This window comes from Oryza brachyantha, chromosome 1 (genome assembly GCF_000231095.2).
Source record: "Oryza brachyantha chromosome 1, ObraRS2, whole genome shotgun sequence".
In the NCBI taxonomy this organism is placed as follows: Eukaryota; Viridiplantae; Streptophyta; class Magnoliopsida; order Poales; family Poaceae; genus Oryza; species Oryza brachyantha.
The window spans coordinates 2,494,700-2,509,742 of NC_023163.2; the positions used below are offsets into that span (position 1 = coordinate 2,494,700).

At 38.6% G+C, this 15,043-nt stretch overlaps 1 protein-coding gene across 1 annotated transcript; it reads left to right on the top strand.

Annotated features, from left to right (window-relative positions):
* Positions 1-2,567: 2,567 nt before the first annotated feature.
* On the top strand, positions 2,568-3,429 carry LOC102704300 (transcription factor MYB61-like). Its single transcript, XM_006645474.2, has 2 exons — positions 2,568-2,878; positions 2,961-3,429. The coding sequence occupies exons 1-2, from the start codon at positions 2,568-2,570 to the stop codon at positions 3,427-3,429; spliced, it is 780 nt and encodes a 259-aa protein (XP_006645537.2).
* The last annotated feature ends 11,614 nt before the right edge of the window (positions 3,430-15,043 follow it).

A 15,043-nucleotide genomic window follows, 5' to 3' on the forward strand; every position in this document is an offset into this window, starting at 1 on the left:
TAACTCTATGGTTTCTTAACTCTACGATTTACTCTCTCGTAGACAAAAAAACCTCAACAAAAACATATGCTGCAATGAATATAGACATTTCTAAAACGTTCCTCATTCAATTATATAGAGACAATGCACCAGAGCTCACAAATCGCAATGGCGAAATTAATAAATGTAGATTTATATTACACGTATGGAGTCACGGACAAAAACATACCGATCGATCGAGCTGATTGAAATTAATTAGTTAAATTCACTAGCTAATCACTACTAGCTGCAGGTTGGTGTCCCGGCCTGAATTAATACAAGTGGACGATAGCATCAGCTGGGAGTCAAGAGTGTCGGCTGCTGTTTCACATCAATAATATCTACATGCATGTATCTATATATACATGCGCACGCAGAAAAACTAATTAAATTTGATATCTTACGTACGATATAATATATGTATTGTGTCTAGGGTTAGGTAAATAACGGCCCTACAATAATAGAAGAACCCTACCTAGCAACATGCATGTATAAAATTCCACCACATTATTTGTATTTGAAAAATTCGAGATCGATATTATGATGATATAAGACGCGCGCCTGTGCATTTAATTTTTGCACAAAGGACAAGATTTTCCAGCAATTCATGCATCAGAATGTATGCATATATAGCTGGCGTTGCAAGGCTGACTTTGCTAGCTAGCTATATTTCCCGTCTCTCTTAAATGTTGAGAATATATATAAGAGAGCAGAAATACGTATGAAGATGTTTCTGTACGTTAGACGTGAAGGGAGTAGCTACACCACGTCTAAAGGTACAAAAACACATCCATACATATTTCTGCTCTCTTTCAACAGAAAATACAAATTCTATACATATAGTTATATTATTCATATGAGATTTAACAATGTCTAATGGGAGCATAAACAGTTATGAAAGTGTTTCTTATCATGGACGTGAAGGAAGTAGCTACACCTGATAGTAGGATATATATATAGTTAAAGTTTAACTTATCGAACAACACAACACATGCTAGGCATATGAGTTATTTTTTAACTAACACATTGGCAGTGGAGTCGAATGTGTGATGAAAGTTAATTTTTTAACTCCTCAACCAGTAAATGTACACATTCGTAAATTTTAACTCCACAGTGTATCATAGTAAACACCCCATAGTTATATAAGTTATTTTTTTAACTCAACACTCGCATTTGTCAGTTATTATTTAACACCACTAGCTTTTGTTAGGAGTGGTGGTGGTGGGAGGGGTGGAGTGGCGTGGATGTTGGTTGGTTGATCGCTGTGTGACGCGCTACGTTGCTTCGTAGCACGCAGCGGTTCCGTGGCGCGCTATGTAGCGTCACTGTGTGTGTATATATATATAAATTAAATGAATACATCTTGAAAAGTTTAAAAAATCTTACGATATACACAGCAGAGGGAGTAGAGTTAATTTGTTGTCGTGATAGCTAAAAACATCAAAGACAGGGGTAATGACATGCTTCATGATCACTATTATATAGAGATGCAAGTGTGGGGGATAACGCCGTAGCTCGCAACATCTATGAAATGTAGCCCACTAGCCTGCTACCACCTTGAACTTCTACACCATGCGAATGCCATGCATGGCCAAATTGGTGTGGAAGCTAGGATTAGTCCTATACAATTTTGAGAGTTGATGAACAAGAGTTTAACTAGTGATGAAAATTAAACCGCACCAGAATTGAGGGCTTAAAAGTAAAATAGTTAACCATTCTACTATTTCTAGTCCCAATTGACAGGGCCTATTCGTTTTGGAGGAAAAAAAATGAGATTTTTAAGGATTAGATTTCTATATAAGTCATTCGGTTTGTACAAACGAAATATAGGAAAATGATAAAAATGTGCATCGGAGACCTGTCAACGTTGATCCAAGACATTTCTTTTCTACAACGTAGCTAGCATGAACAAAAGTAGTACTAACACAGCTGCTATGCCATTCGCAGAAAAGGTAATGCTAATAGTTAAACCAAGCATGATTGATACGATGGTCCAGGATGCATGAATTAAAGCTATTCGTCAGACTTGATACTTACCAGGCCATGCATCATCGATCTCGATCGAGAAACATATAATATGAATTCATATATGCTGCATCTACATGTCGTTCATATTTGTATGGCCAATTGGATCACCGTCCATGCATACGCATTGGCTTGCAAATCGATCGAATGCAAAAAACAAGAAACATATATGAATTGGTTTCTCACCTTGCATCCATTGAAATTTAAGCTCATCGTCTCCGATGATTAGAATGGACGCAGCTAGAGACACGAGCGGTTGTTGAGACCAAAAGTTGTTCTGCTGTGACAGCAGCGAGCAAGCAAGCACCTATCTTGCTAATCATGCGTGATTCATCGATGCCTTTACAGGCAATAAGACCAGTTTTAAACCTCCCAATTACACCATTAACTATCCATGGCGTCGGATTAAGTAGCTAAGAATGGCACTCCATATATGCAGCATGTGATGTGAGCTATCCTGCCGGCGACTGCAAGATTCAGTAGCAGTTGGTCTCATCAAGAACTGGTCGAGCTGAGCTGAGCTCATGGGGAGGCTAGTGGTGCAGCAGCAGCAGCAGCAGCGGCGGCTGCAGGAGGAGGGTTGCTGCTCGGAGAAGAAGAAGAAGCTGAGGAAAGGGCTGTGGTCGCCGGAGGAGGACGAGAGGCTGGCGACGCACATCGCGCGGTTCGGCGTCAGCTGCTGGAGCTCGGTCCCCGACCTCGCCGGGCTGCAGCGCTGCGGCAAGAGCTGCCGGCTCCGGTGGATGAACTACCTGAGGCCCGACCTCAAGCGCGGCCGCTTCTCCCAGCAGGAGGAGGCGCTCATCTTGGCTCTCCATGACAAGCTCGGCAACAGGTAGGGTAGCTGATTAATTACTTCGCTGCGCTTAGCTCAATTGTTCAATCAATCAACAGCATAATGGAGTTCGTCCGTGCAGCTGGTCTCAGATTGCGGCGAGGCTGCCGGGGAGGTCGGACAACGAGATCAAAAACTTCTGGAACGCGCGGCTGCGCAAGAAGCTCCGGCAGACGGAGTCGTCGTCGTCGACGGCGGCGGCGGCTGGACACCGCCGCGGCGAGACCGACCGGAGCCGACAGCCGCCGCCTGAGGCGTTCAACACATTCTCCCACCGCTCAGCCCACAACGACCGGCCGACTCCTGCCGCTGCCGCCCACATTGCCGCTGCCGCCGTCGTCGAGGCACCCGCAGCGACCGCCGGCGCTGTTCTCGCGGACAACGCTGGCCACCGGGATGCTGGGGCGGCGGAGGTGGCGCGGGGCCACGTCGGCGGCGGCGGCGGCGACGACGACGGCTTCTTGGCCGTGCTGCTTGGGGAGTACTACCTCGACGGCGGCCATGGCGATGGATTCAGCTTCTTGGGAGGCGGCGGCCACGTGTTCAGCTAATTTGTGATTAATAGCTTCCTTTAATTTGCTCTTGTAATGATCCATTTCATTGGTTTGGGGCTGACAAATAGCACAACCTCTCGTGTTTGTCAAATATCAAATAATGTGCAAAATTAATCTCAATAAAAATGTTCATGATCGATCTGTACTAGCCTGTTCATTAGATGCATATATATATCAATTTATTTTTCCCTCGTCCACCTTCCAACTTTTGGGGCAAAACATCTCCGAGAGAATAAAATTCAAACTATAAACAAAACTTAATTCAATTATACGAAGATTGCACATGCTAATTAATTCATTAACAATTTCATTACCAAATTTGTTGTGCTACTAAGAAAGGCAACTGAAAATGTTTTCCCAACTGGAGATACCAGATGAGAACATACTAATAATTCGACTAATCCAGAGTACAAAAGAGAAAAAAAATCCTAATTAGTAATTAAGCCTATCAAGTGGTTGGCTACCGTACTCCTAAATTATATCCATGAATATAATTCCATTTTCTATATGTTCAAATACGAACCCATACACCTAATTTTATGAACTAGTACTACCTGATTTCCCTTTTTAAAACTATCATCTAGAAGCTTCTTTTCTTAAACCAGCAAGTTCATGTGCTAAATTGGCCAACCTATATTTGGGCCGACATTGCCAAGTAGGCCTTCTGGGTGTGACCCACGTTAGTGGGATCCTACCTCTATTTGGGCCCAATGCTACTTCAATTTGGGCCCAATACTAGTATGGGCCTCCGTAGTTTAATTGGGCTGCGACTGATGAAAGAATGCTTTCCGGCCCAGCTAGAAGTATGTATTGGGCCGGGTACAAGTATGGGCCTTGACTTGGGTTGTACCTGTTGGGAGAGTGCTTTTAGGCCCATCTAGAAGTTTGTACGGAGACACTTTGTCTGGGAGGATTTTGAGAAAATTGGACGAACCAAGCAGTTTTCTCGAAAAATCCTAAGAGTCATCCCTGTGCAGGACATAGTTATGGTTTCTATACCTTACACATCGTAAAGAAAATAGTATCAGACACCATCCTTATAATACAAACACTACTAATTCATATATGAATTTAATGTTACTCATCTTTTTATGTCTTGGATGGTGTGTAGAAACCGTATATAATGCAATACATGATTTTCTTTTTTTATTAACTCACTTGTCACGTCATCCTTTATCCTATGTAGCAACTCATTTAATTTTATAAAAAACCATTCTAATCATTACACTGTGCATGCTCTAATATTTCCGTGTTCAAAAGATGCGTGAGCTGGACATCAAGATTCGTGCAGCCGGCTGGGGAGGCAACAAATCGAATCCAAGTAAATTGCACAGATCTTGGAGTGGATCTCCCTGCACAGCATCCTAGTGGATCGGGTGCAGATTTCGAGGAAAATTAACGTCGGTAACAGTGCTCTCAAATGCATCTACCTGCATGGGGATCCCTCTACCTGCGACAAGCGACGACAGATAAATAAAACCTCGCCAACCTACGACTTGTTCCTGCTAAAACTAAATTAATCATCGAAAGCCGGGTGAAATTAATCATCAATGCAGTGATTGATGATCCAAGCGAGAACCACTAGTCAGTTGTAACAGTAATTGTTTATCAGCTCCTGCAACAATTTGTTGGGAGTTCATACGAGATGAACTATATATGGACATACATACGATGTTCAGATCACTTTCTTTTTATGTCTACTTATACTTATAAGCTAAAATTTAAATTTTTAATTTTTAATTTGAAGTTAATATTTGGATTTTTATCATAGTTTTTCTAGCATTAATTTGATTTTAGATTATTAAGAACATGCATATAAAAATTTTATTAATAAATTAATTTTTGTTTGTAAATATATCATCAAGAAAAGTCTGTGAAAGCCAAACGAACACCGCCAGAGTGATTAGCCTTGTGTGGTCAACGCTTATGGCAATCTTGAACTATAGTAGTACGTAGTAGTACTACTACATCACATTATTGCAAGATAGAAATGGTCAACTATGTACATATGTAACTTGTGCACCAATAACTAGGCCTTCTGATAAGCAGTAATTAGTCTCTGCAATGTCAACCAGCCATTGCTTTGTCACGACAGTAATTAATTAAGTACTTCCTTCGTTCCAAAATAAATTAATATTTTACTTTGTCTTATCAAAAAAAATTTACTATTTATATTTTTGTTTTTATTAGATGATAAATCATAAATAGTACGTTACACATGACTAATTTTTTTAATTTTTTAAATGATTTTCAAATAAGATGTATGGTCTAACGCTGGGCTGCAAAGATGATGATGCAGAGGCACTTTTCTACTTTCCTGGTGCAGGCCTCCAGGCTTCAGGGGTCCTTTCTCTATGCTGTATAAATACCCTCCATTGGCTAGCTCGCTTGATCATCCAGGTCTACACATTTTCTCCATCTAATCAACCAATTAAGCACACACAATCAATCAAGTATCAAGTATTATTAGCTACTTGATCAGTTTTCTGTTTTGAGAGGCGACAGTATGTTTGGGTCATTTGCTCCAAGATCATATCTGCTGCTGCTGCTAATCACTCTGCTGCTCGTCGTCGCACGCGCACTATCAGGTTATTACCGATTTAGTATAATAATTACATACTAATATAATTGTTTCTGACTTACTGAAAGTCTATGAATATATATGTTGATCTGTGGGTGATACAGACATAGATGGAGATCACCCCGCCGCCGCCGGCGGCGGCGAGGCGGCGGTGATGCACTGCGCCGGCCGCCGCCGCAGTATGGCGCTGGACGGAAGCTGCTCAGTGGCCAGAACAAGGTGACGCCGCCTCCGCCGGCGCCTATTTCCTCGCCGCCGATAGGCCCTGGCCCTACCGTGCTGCAGCCGCCGCCGCCACCACCGGCAAAATAAGCGACGACGTACTACGGTCCAGCTGCAACCTGCCGCTCGATCAGAAAGAAATCACTGCTCCATATATATCGTACCAATTGATGAGCATGTGATCAGGAATAAATCTGGTGGTCCAGAGATCTGAGATCATAGCTCGATTTAAATACTTTCGAATAAAATTTCCTCTTTTATTTTGCTAGCTAGGACTGCAGGAGCTAGCTGAACGAAATGTAGTGGTGAGTGGTTCCTTTTGCACTGAACTACTGAGGCTGCGTTCTTTTTTATGCAGCTCATTTGTCTCGTAGTTTATGGTTCATCAATAGACGATTCTTGATTTTCTTTTTTTGCATATTTTTCGAACTACTTGTTTCTTAAAGTTTATATATCGAAGTTTATCGTCTCATATTTCTAAACTAGATTTTTCAACTCTATTCAGTTAATTTCATCGTTTTAATCATTAAATAGATATAAAAAAATTCTATGATATGTAAAAGAACATAACATAAAGCATGCATAGGGCAGAGCACATTCTCCTTTCTAAGATATCAAGCATTACATCCATCCCGAAAATATAAACATTTTTATGTTGTTTAGTGTTGAATAAAGCTGATAAGAAAAGACTAGGGCGTCTAGATCTTGATAAATGAGTAATGTATTGATAAATGAGAAATAAATGAGGGTGGGGTGGTAGGTGCAGATAAAATAAGAAGAATTTTAAATCCAAGTAATTGATGAAATATGTGTTACTATGAACAATACAAAAACTAATATTTTGTTACAAGATTCAAATACTAAAAAGACTTATATTTTAGAATGAATGGGGTATTACACAATGATTAGAACGGATTCTTGAGCACAATGACACTCCACTGTCCCAAAATAACTTTGATTTTTTTTACTCAAACTACATATACCAATATAAAAGCAAAACAACCTACCATTATCTTTGGTAAAATCTCAACATAATTATTTCTCACTTTATCCAGTTCCAATGTATTTGTTTTTTATTTTCACAAACTCTAATAAAATGATAGGCTAAAAATAAACTTATTTTGGGAAAAAAATAGAGACAAAGATGATCTTGTTTTATACGAAGACTGTATTAAACGTTAATTTTAGATATCATATATTCCCTCCATTACATATTATGAAATTTGTAGTTCTTGTCTAAATTCATTTAATATATATATATATATATAATATATACATTGATATATAGATGAATTTAGACAAACTCAAAAAGTCTTATAATACCCGATAATACCATACAAATTTTACTGCGGTTTTTGTTGGTACCAGACATATTGTTCTCTAGTTTTTGGAGGCGATCGAGCCTGTGACAAGTGGAATCTAGCCATGCATAACATGTTCGTACGTAGGGCCGCCATGCCCGAATCTCGAGGCAGGCAATTTGGCCGACCACCTGGTCCGCACTGGACTCCGTACTGGCGAAAACCTCGGATAGAACAAACACATCATGCTGCCTGCCATGCACGCGATCGATCCGACGCAAATGAGATCGATATGATATGATGCACCAATCTCGATCTCATTCACTCTCGATCTGCCTACCATACTCCCCGTAAAATGAATCTATTTTTGTCGGTCAAGTTTTGGTTTTAAATAAATCGATCTATTTTTCTAACTACTCTCTCAGCTTAACCAACCATAATCATGTACGTAATGCACGTCTTAACAATTATATTTATAACAATTATATTTATAACTCGTCTATTAGAGATTTTCTTGAACCTATTTTTTTATTTTTAAATATAGATCATTATAAAAATGCTACCACATCATTTGCACACGATGTGCCGGAGTGATTTGGCAGTCCTAGATGAGGTGGTATGATCATAATATATAGTTTGGATTTGAAGATACATGGGTAGTTTTATTGTTTTAAAAACTTGAAAGTGTTTAAAAATAATAAAAAATGTCGATCAGGATCAAATACTAGCAAGCTTTGCATTGCCAAAACATATATTTTTTATTCGTTTGATTGCAGTATTATAGCGTTAGCACGGGTATATATAACCAGTAACCCTAGTAGCACTAGATAAATATAGGGCATAGACCGGATTGTATGGAAGGGGCAGCAGCACCGCCGCGTCTCGTCGTCACCGACTCATCGGCAGCAGTGGCGCGCGGCGGCTTCAGCAGAATTACGCCCGCCGGCGGGGAGCTCCGCCACCCCCGTCTCCGGCGACTCTCGAACTTCGGTAGGCCAGTTCCCAACCGTACGCCGCCGCCGCCGCTGCCGACGACGACGATGTGCAGCGAGCGACCAGAAACTGAATCTTCTGCGTTGTCCTCCATGGATCGGATCAGCTAAGCTTGTCGATGGAGTGCAAGTCCGTCTTCTTGCGAATTGACTGTGCCTCAGTGTGCGCTTGAGAACTGAACTAGTTGGGCCTGGGCCTGCCAAACAGCATGGCCCAACCAGAATCTTCAGTGTTTTTTCTTTTCAGATTTAAGAATACCGAGAAATGAGATGAGCACGAGATGGGCCCAGTGTTCAGCGGCCCAAAGCTAGCCCGACAACCAGTCGCATCCGAAAGTACATGTTTCTTTCTTTTCTTCCTGAGACCAGTAAATGCATGCCAACATATCGCAGAAGGAAAATGTACCAAGAAGTGCATGTAGGAGTATCAGAAAAATAAAAAATTTCAGCCTCCATATGCTGCAACTTGCAAATAATGATCAATCAGTAACAACACTACAGTAATATATTGTATTCACATCCGTTTATAATATAGGATTTTCTGACACATATATGCAAATAATATCATCTTAATCAATAGATAAATCTATCTATACGCAGCTAAACATCTTAAATTATAAAGCAGAGAGCGAGTACTGCATATGTCCTCCAAGTTGCAGCCAATTGCCAACTTGATCTCATCATCTCAGGTTCTTCACAACTACAGTACTGAGGACAAGTCCTGCATGTTGTGATCTTTAAACCGGTAGACGGCCGGTCAGAAGGAAAAAGGGTCTGAGGACTGAAGAGTTACTGTACAGGAAGTGCATGCATGATGCTGCTTCTTCTACTTGCCTGTGGATGGATCAAAAGTTGACGACTGACCAAGAATGCCTAGAGGGTGCAGAGTATAAGCATTTATACCTGGATAAGTTTGGCTTTAGCCTGAAAGGAACTTAAGAGAGATGGATGGATGGATGGATGGACATGATGAGAATAAGAGACCAATAATGTATGTATGCATGCACTCATCAAAGATGATGTCCTATACATACACATGCATTGCAGCTCCAGCAGACAGAAGAGACAGGCTATGGCTGCTTCTGAATGTGTTACAGTAGTGTGCAAGCACCTGAACCATGCATGTAGGAGGAGTAGGTTCTATGGCTGCTTTCTTCAGACTCCCTGCTTGATCAGACTTGCATGCATGCTTTAATTATGTACTACTAGCTGCTGCTTTGGGGGTCATCAGATGCTCTAGCCTCTTGCTAGCTGTAATCTCCTCCTTTTGGAAGTGACTAGAAAGATCTGACAAAGATTACTAATAAACCCAGTCAAAGAAACTGTTAGCCGGCATGGCCGGCTTTCTGCTTTGCTTTGCCATGCCATGTACTGCTGCAGCATGCACCATTTGCTCTGTTCATGAATGCTCTTATTTATATACGACAAATTAAAGCGAGACAAAGCTAGAAGAAGAAGAAGCATGGGATCTGCAGGCCCCAAGTTAGTTTTGGGCTTTTGCTACGTATCTGGCTGCGTGCTGCTCCCTCCATCCTAAATTATAAGGGATTTAGATTACATAATTATAATTTTTATCATTCGTTTTATTTAAAAATTTAGTGTAAATATAAAAAATTTTAAGTGATACTTAAACTACTTTTAATAATAAAGAAAATAATAAAAAAATAAATAATATTTTTAAATTTTTTGAATAAGACGAGTAGTCAAACATTGCAAACAGAAAAGTCAAAATCCATTATAATATAGGACGGATGGAGTATTATATTGGTCGTCTGCCTGCATGTTATATCATGCTTTAATCGCTTTGCTTTGCTTTCTCTTTCTTTCTTGTGCATGCATGTATATATGTTACTATGAGAATTCAGAGATTCAGAGACGCATGATGGATTCAGAGATTAGTTTGCGTTGTGTAGATGGATGTACCGATCAATGTCAACCGGGCAATCCTGTGAAATTCGGGGGACGTGAAATGATACAACCAAGGCCTTAACTTTAGTGAGAAGATGAGGTGATAATAATTTAATGTGCCCATGAGAAGTTTTATAACAATGTAAAATTGAGAAAAAAATAGCAATGCACTATTAATTAAATTGCATTAATTTAATTTCCCTTGAAAGAATTAAATTACACTAATCAATATTCAGTGATTCGATAAATATTAAAGTATTAACAAAATTAGGAAATAAGATTAAAAAAACGAGCTTGGACGGGCATGCGAATGATCAACATGAGATTATTTGTGCAAGGGTGAGGCACATATGGCGACGGCGCTAGGTAGGAACAAACGGACATGAATTAGGGCAGAGCAAGTACCAAATTTTCAGTGTAAAATTTCTGTATCTAGATACTGAGAGTTACTAAATTTTACAGTAAAATTTTAGTATCTCTCGTACTTAGTCAAGTACAGTAAAATTATATTCATTAGTGTAGGGCTGCAGGAAGTCGAGCGCAGAGTGCATTAGCCATTTAGCCGTCGAGGACGGTTGAACAGTAATAGATCGATAATTGACCAGGAAAATGACTCGCATATACATGCTATACACGAAAAGTAAGTTAAATTTGTTACTTTTCTTATAATTTGTGAAAGTCGAATTTAAATTTGTATATTTGTGAGGTGATATATGTCATATTAATATATTTTCTTTTAATTTTTTATACTTATTTAAGTAACACGAAAAAAAGAGTGAATATCGAGCTGAACGATAAAATTCATCGATTGCTAATCACAAACAAATTTAGGAACCCTGTGCGGTTATGCAGACGGACAGGCCATGTCAACCGACATGCAGCTGACCAGCCTGACCTCAGCCCTTATCACTGTCCTGGTGTTTCATAGAAAAAGCTAAATAATATATTTATAAAGAAAATATTATTTATAAATAAAAAATTTGATAAGTATTTTTAGTGATCTACCATGCAGGAGTGAAAAATAAACTTCACTGCAAACCGTAAAATCTACTCTGAATTCATTATTAAAAAATTAAACTTTAGCTTGTAAACAAAACATAAACGAAAAGTTTGAGATGATATACCAGATACGAAAGACACGTACTTAGCCAGTAGTAAAATTTATTTGGAGTAGCACAGTTGATACAGTACGTGATAAACACCCTGTGTAGAAGAGCTTACGCCATCTACAACTTAGATACAATTTTAAATAGATATAAACTCTTTTAAATAATACTTAATTTTAGAGAATTTACGGTCGTAGAATTTAAAAAGTATAGTAGAATTCAGAAGATGGAGAAACCCCGTTTTTCGAAATTCTAATAAGTTGATTTCTCGTCAACTTATATTTTAGAATCTTAAATCCTTCCAAACAGAATCATAGTTATGGGCGCACAATAATAGATTTATGAAAATGAAAATAATTTTAAGGTTGAAAAAAAGGCATATATCTTGTACCATAGACCGAAGCAGAAGTGTCGTTCTGATTTATGAAAAGAAAAAGGTGCACGAGAGTATATCGGTGAGGTGATTGTCGTGTATTGCCGATAGGTTACACAGTAGGTTTTGCGTTGCCTTGGAAAGGAAAAGGACGATGGATGCTAGAACGTTCACTTTGACTTTATGCTACCTGTATCTAGTCTTTTCATATTTTCTTTAGTTGGTGTTTAGATTGAGAAAATTTTTAGGAGAAGTTTCACGTTAAATATTTGACCGGATATTGTAAGGGGTTTTCAGACACGAATGAAAAAATGAATTTCACGGCTAGCCTAGAAACCGCGAGATGAATCTTTTGAGCCTAATTAATCCGTCATTAGCACATGTTGGTTACTGTAGTACTTATGATTAATCATGAACTAGTTAGGCTCAAAAGATTCGTCTCAAGATTTCTTACATAACCGTGTAATTAGTTTTTTGGTTCATCTATGTTTAATGCTTTATTTATGTGTTTAAAAATTCAATACGATGTTTTTGAAAAAAAATTTAAGAACTAAACAAGGCCATAGCCAATGGACATATCTAAAAAACTTTATCTTGTACCTATATATTATATGTATATTAAATATGATAGCATATTGCTTATGTGTTGTGATAGGATCTTAATTAAAAAAGCTTATAATTAGCCGTTATTACCATCACATTGTGTATAACAAACTCTTTTTTTCATATTTCTATCATTGACAGTTGAGCTCTATATCTATGTATTTTTTTCTTTCTAATAAAAAAAATAAAAAGTTGATGGGATGGTTGACATGTAGAAGCTTCGATGTATTATTGACAAATGGACGTCAGGAGCAGCGACCTAGGGTGGTTACCTTCTAGTGTTCGGCTTAATGGTAATCTACACATATCCAAACATTGGTAGACCATCTCAGTAGGGAACGAACAATGAACAAATGATCTATACAGGGTTGGCCATGAGAAGCATAAGTGTGGTTTCTTGTGTTGTCTAATCATTATTTTCTCTACACGAGCCCCTAAGAATGCTAAGGTTTTTCCTCCTCAAATACTCTTCAGGGCCGCTTTGCCCAATAAGTCCGCAACAAAAAAAAGAAAAAAGAGATGTTCATGGCGGCCCAATACTCTTCAGGGTCGAAACGGATGAATAAGATTTAGTGCTACAGTATTTGCTACGGTGATGAACAATGTTTCAGAATTACTGTTGCTACAGTATTTTGATTCTATTCATAATATTAAATCATTGTTTCGCTACATAAACAATAATGCAGAGGAACCGAACCCATTCTTATGGTGGGGGAGGCCTTAACGCAAATCTTCTTAAGACGGTCGGCGGCCTATTAGCCATGTACTTGATAATTTCTCATAGCGCGCGGGAGGTGCGAGCCCAGCAAGACTGCCTCCGGCAGCAGCCGCGTGACCCACATGCATGTGCACTTGCTCTACGTACCTCATCGCCGGCGTATACCTCAGCCTTCAACTCTGGATCCAGGTGGTGGTGATCCCGATCGAGAACATACAAGTGCCGATTTTGTGTTGCAACCGGAGCCTCTAAGCCGTTACATATATATCAAGAGTTGCGTAACGGTAAGATACTTTCTAAAAAATAGTAAAACTTACTGGGGACTGTCTAGGTGACAGCCGGCTGATTTTTTTTTTTTTTTTTGCAATTTCAGCTGAATTTTGAGCCACACGATGGAGACACGTGTCATCATCTGGATGCCTCTCATACCACGTACCACACGTGCAGCGTGTGTTTATTTTGTCATTTTGTTACTCAACTTTGTGCTTCTGCCATGTTATCTAGGCTTGTCCATTCTATTAGTAGGCTTTTCTAATAGGCTTTTTTGGATAGATTTTACTCCACGTTTAGTTGAAAAGAGATAAACACCCTAATGGACTGTCATACGTAAAACCATGACATAACAAGTCAATAAAGATTTAAATTTTCAACAATTATAACTGACATTAGTTATAATTGAAGAATATATAAAAAAGAAACACGTGACAACTCTTAGGTGTCAAGCTAGAAATTTAATCTTTTGTGCTCTTTCAAAATACTTAATTTCCTCGCTTCACAACTATCATTGTTTCTTATGAAATCTTCAATTTCACCATTTGGCAAAAACAAATCTTAAAAACTAGTTTGCAAACGTAAAACTAAATACTTGCTTGGAACAAAGTGTTGTTCAGTACAATCATGAGCACTTGAACTTAATTTGTTCTGCTGGACAATTGCTGACGCCAAAATTTACTTCTAACATGTCACACACGAATAATTGAAAGTCTCTACATCGCTCCAGTGCAGGACCTAAATTCTTAGATGATGTGTGGACATGCCAAACATATTAAGCTAGTTAATATTGCATAACTTAAGCTAGTTACTTCCACAATTAACACTTTTAAAAATAACAAAACTATTTCTCTGCACTATTTCTAACAAAACTAAATAGCATTGGATTAGCTGAGCTTTGCTAAAACATAGCCCTACACTTTTCGTCATCGTCAGTTAGTGGGTATATTAGGTTTCTTCGGGCCTACAACAGTGGTGAATTGTTGATTCTAAAATAATTAGAGTTGGTAAATTCAAGTATCAGCTAACAAGACATCAGTCATGCATGTTTAGTAACCAATGCAACTACAAAATTTACAAAACTAAGCATTTCTAGTAGCGGTTTGCTTGGAGGTTTTCTGACAAAACTAAATTAACAAAACTAATACCTATTGCCATAAATTTGATAACAAAACTCCAAACAACAAAAAATAACAAAACTATCCAACTAGCAGCAAAGACACAAAGCAAGAATAAAAACTAGCAGCACAAGCAAAACTGATCTTATCCAGAACTTATACCTACTAGCTTAGATCAGTACTGTTCAGAATTAAAACAAGAAATAGAAATACTTACAAACCTAACAAAACCAGACCCATGTAACTAAGTGCTAACAAAACTTGGTGCTACACATCACAAAACTAGCAAAACTATTTTCATTTCTAAAAAAAAAGACAAACCAAAGAAACCGGTAAGATTGGTAGTTGAAAAAAACATTTATATAAAATTTGGGTTAGTTGATATTATCATATTATTAGAATTTGGGAAGAGTGTGGAG

What these genes read in the sequence shown, in the direction of transcription:
- LOC102704300 (XM_006645474.2), top strand. Translation starts at nt 2,568, where the DNA reads ATGGGGAGGCTAGTGGTGCAGCAGCAGCAGCAGCAGCGGCGGCTGCAG. An exon ending in CATGACAAGCTCGGCAACAG is followed by an intron (nt 2,879 to 2,960) that starts GTAGGGTAGCTG and finishes TCGTCCGTGCAG; the next exon opens with CTGGTCTCAGATTGCGGCGA.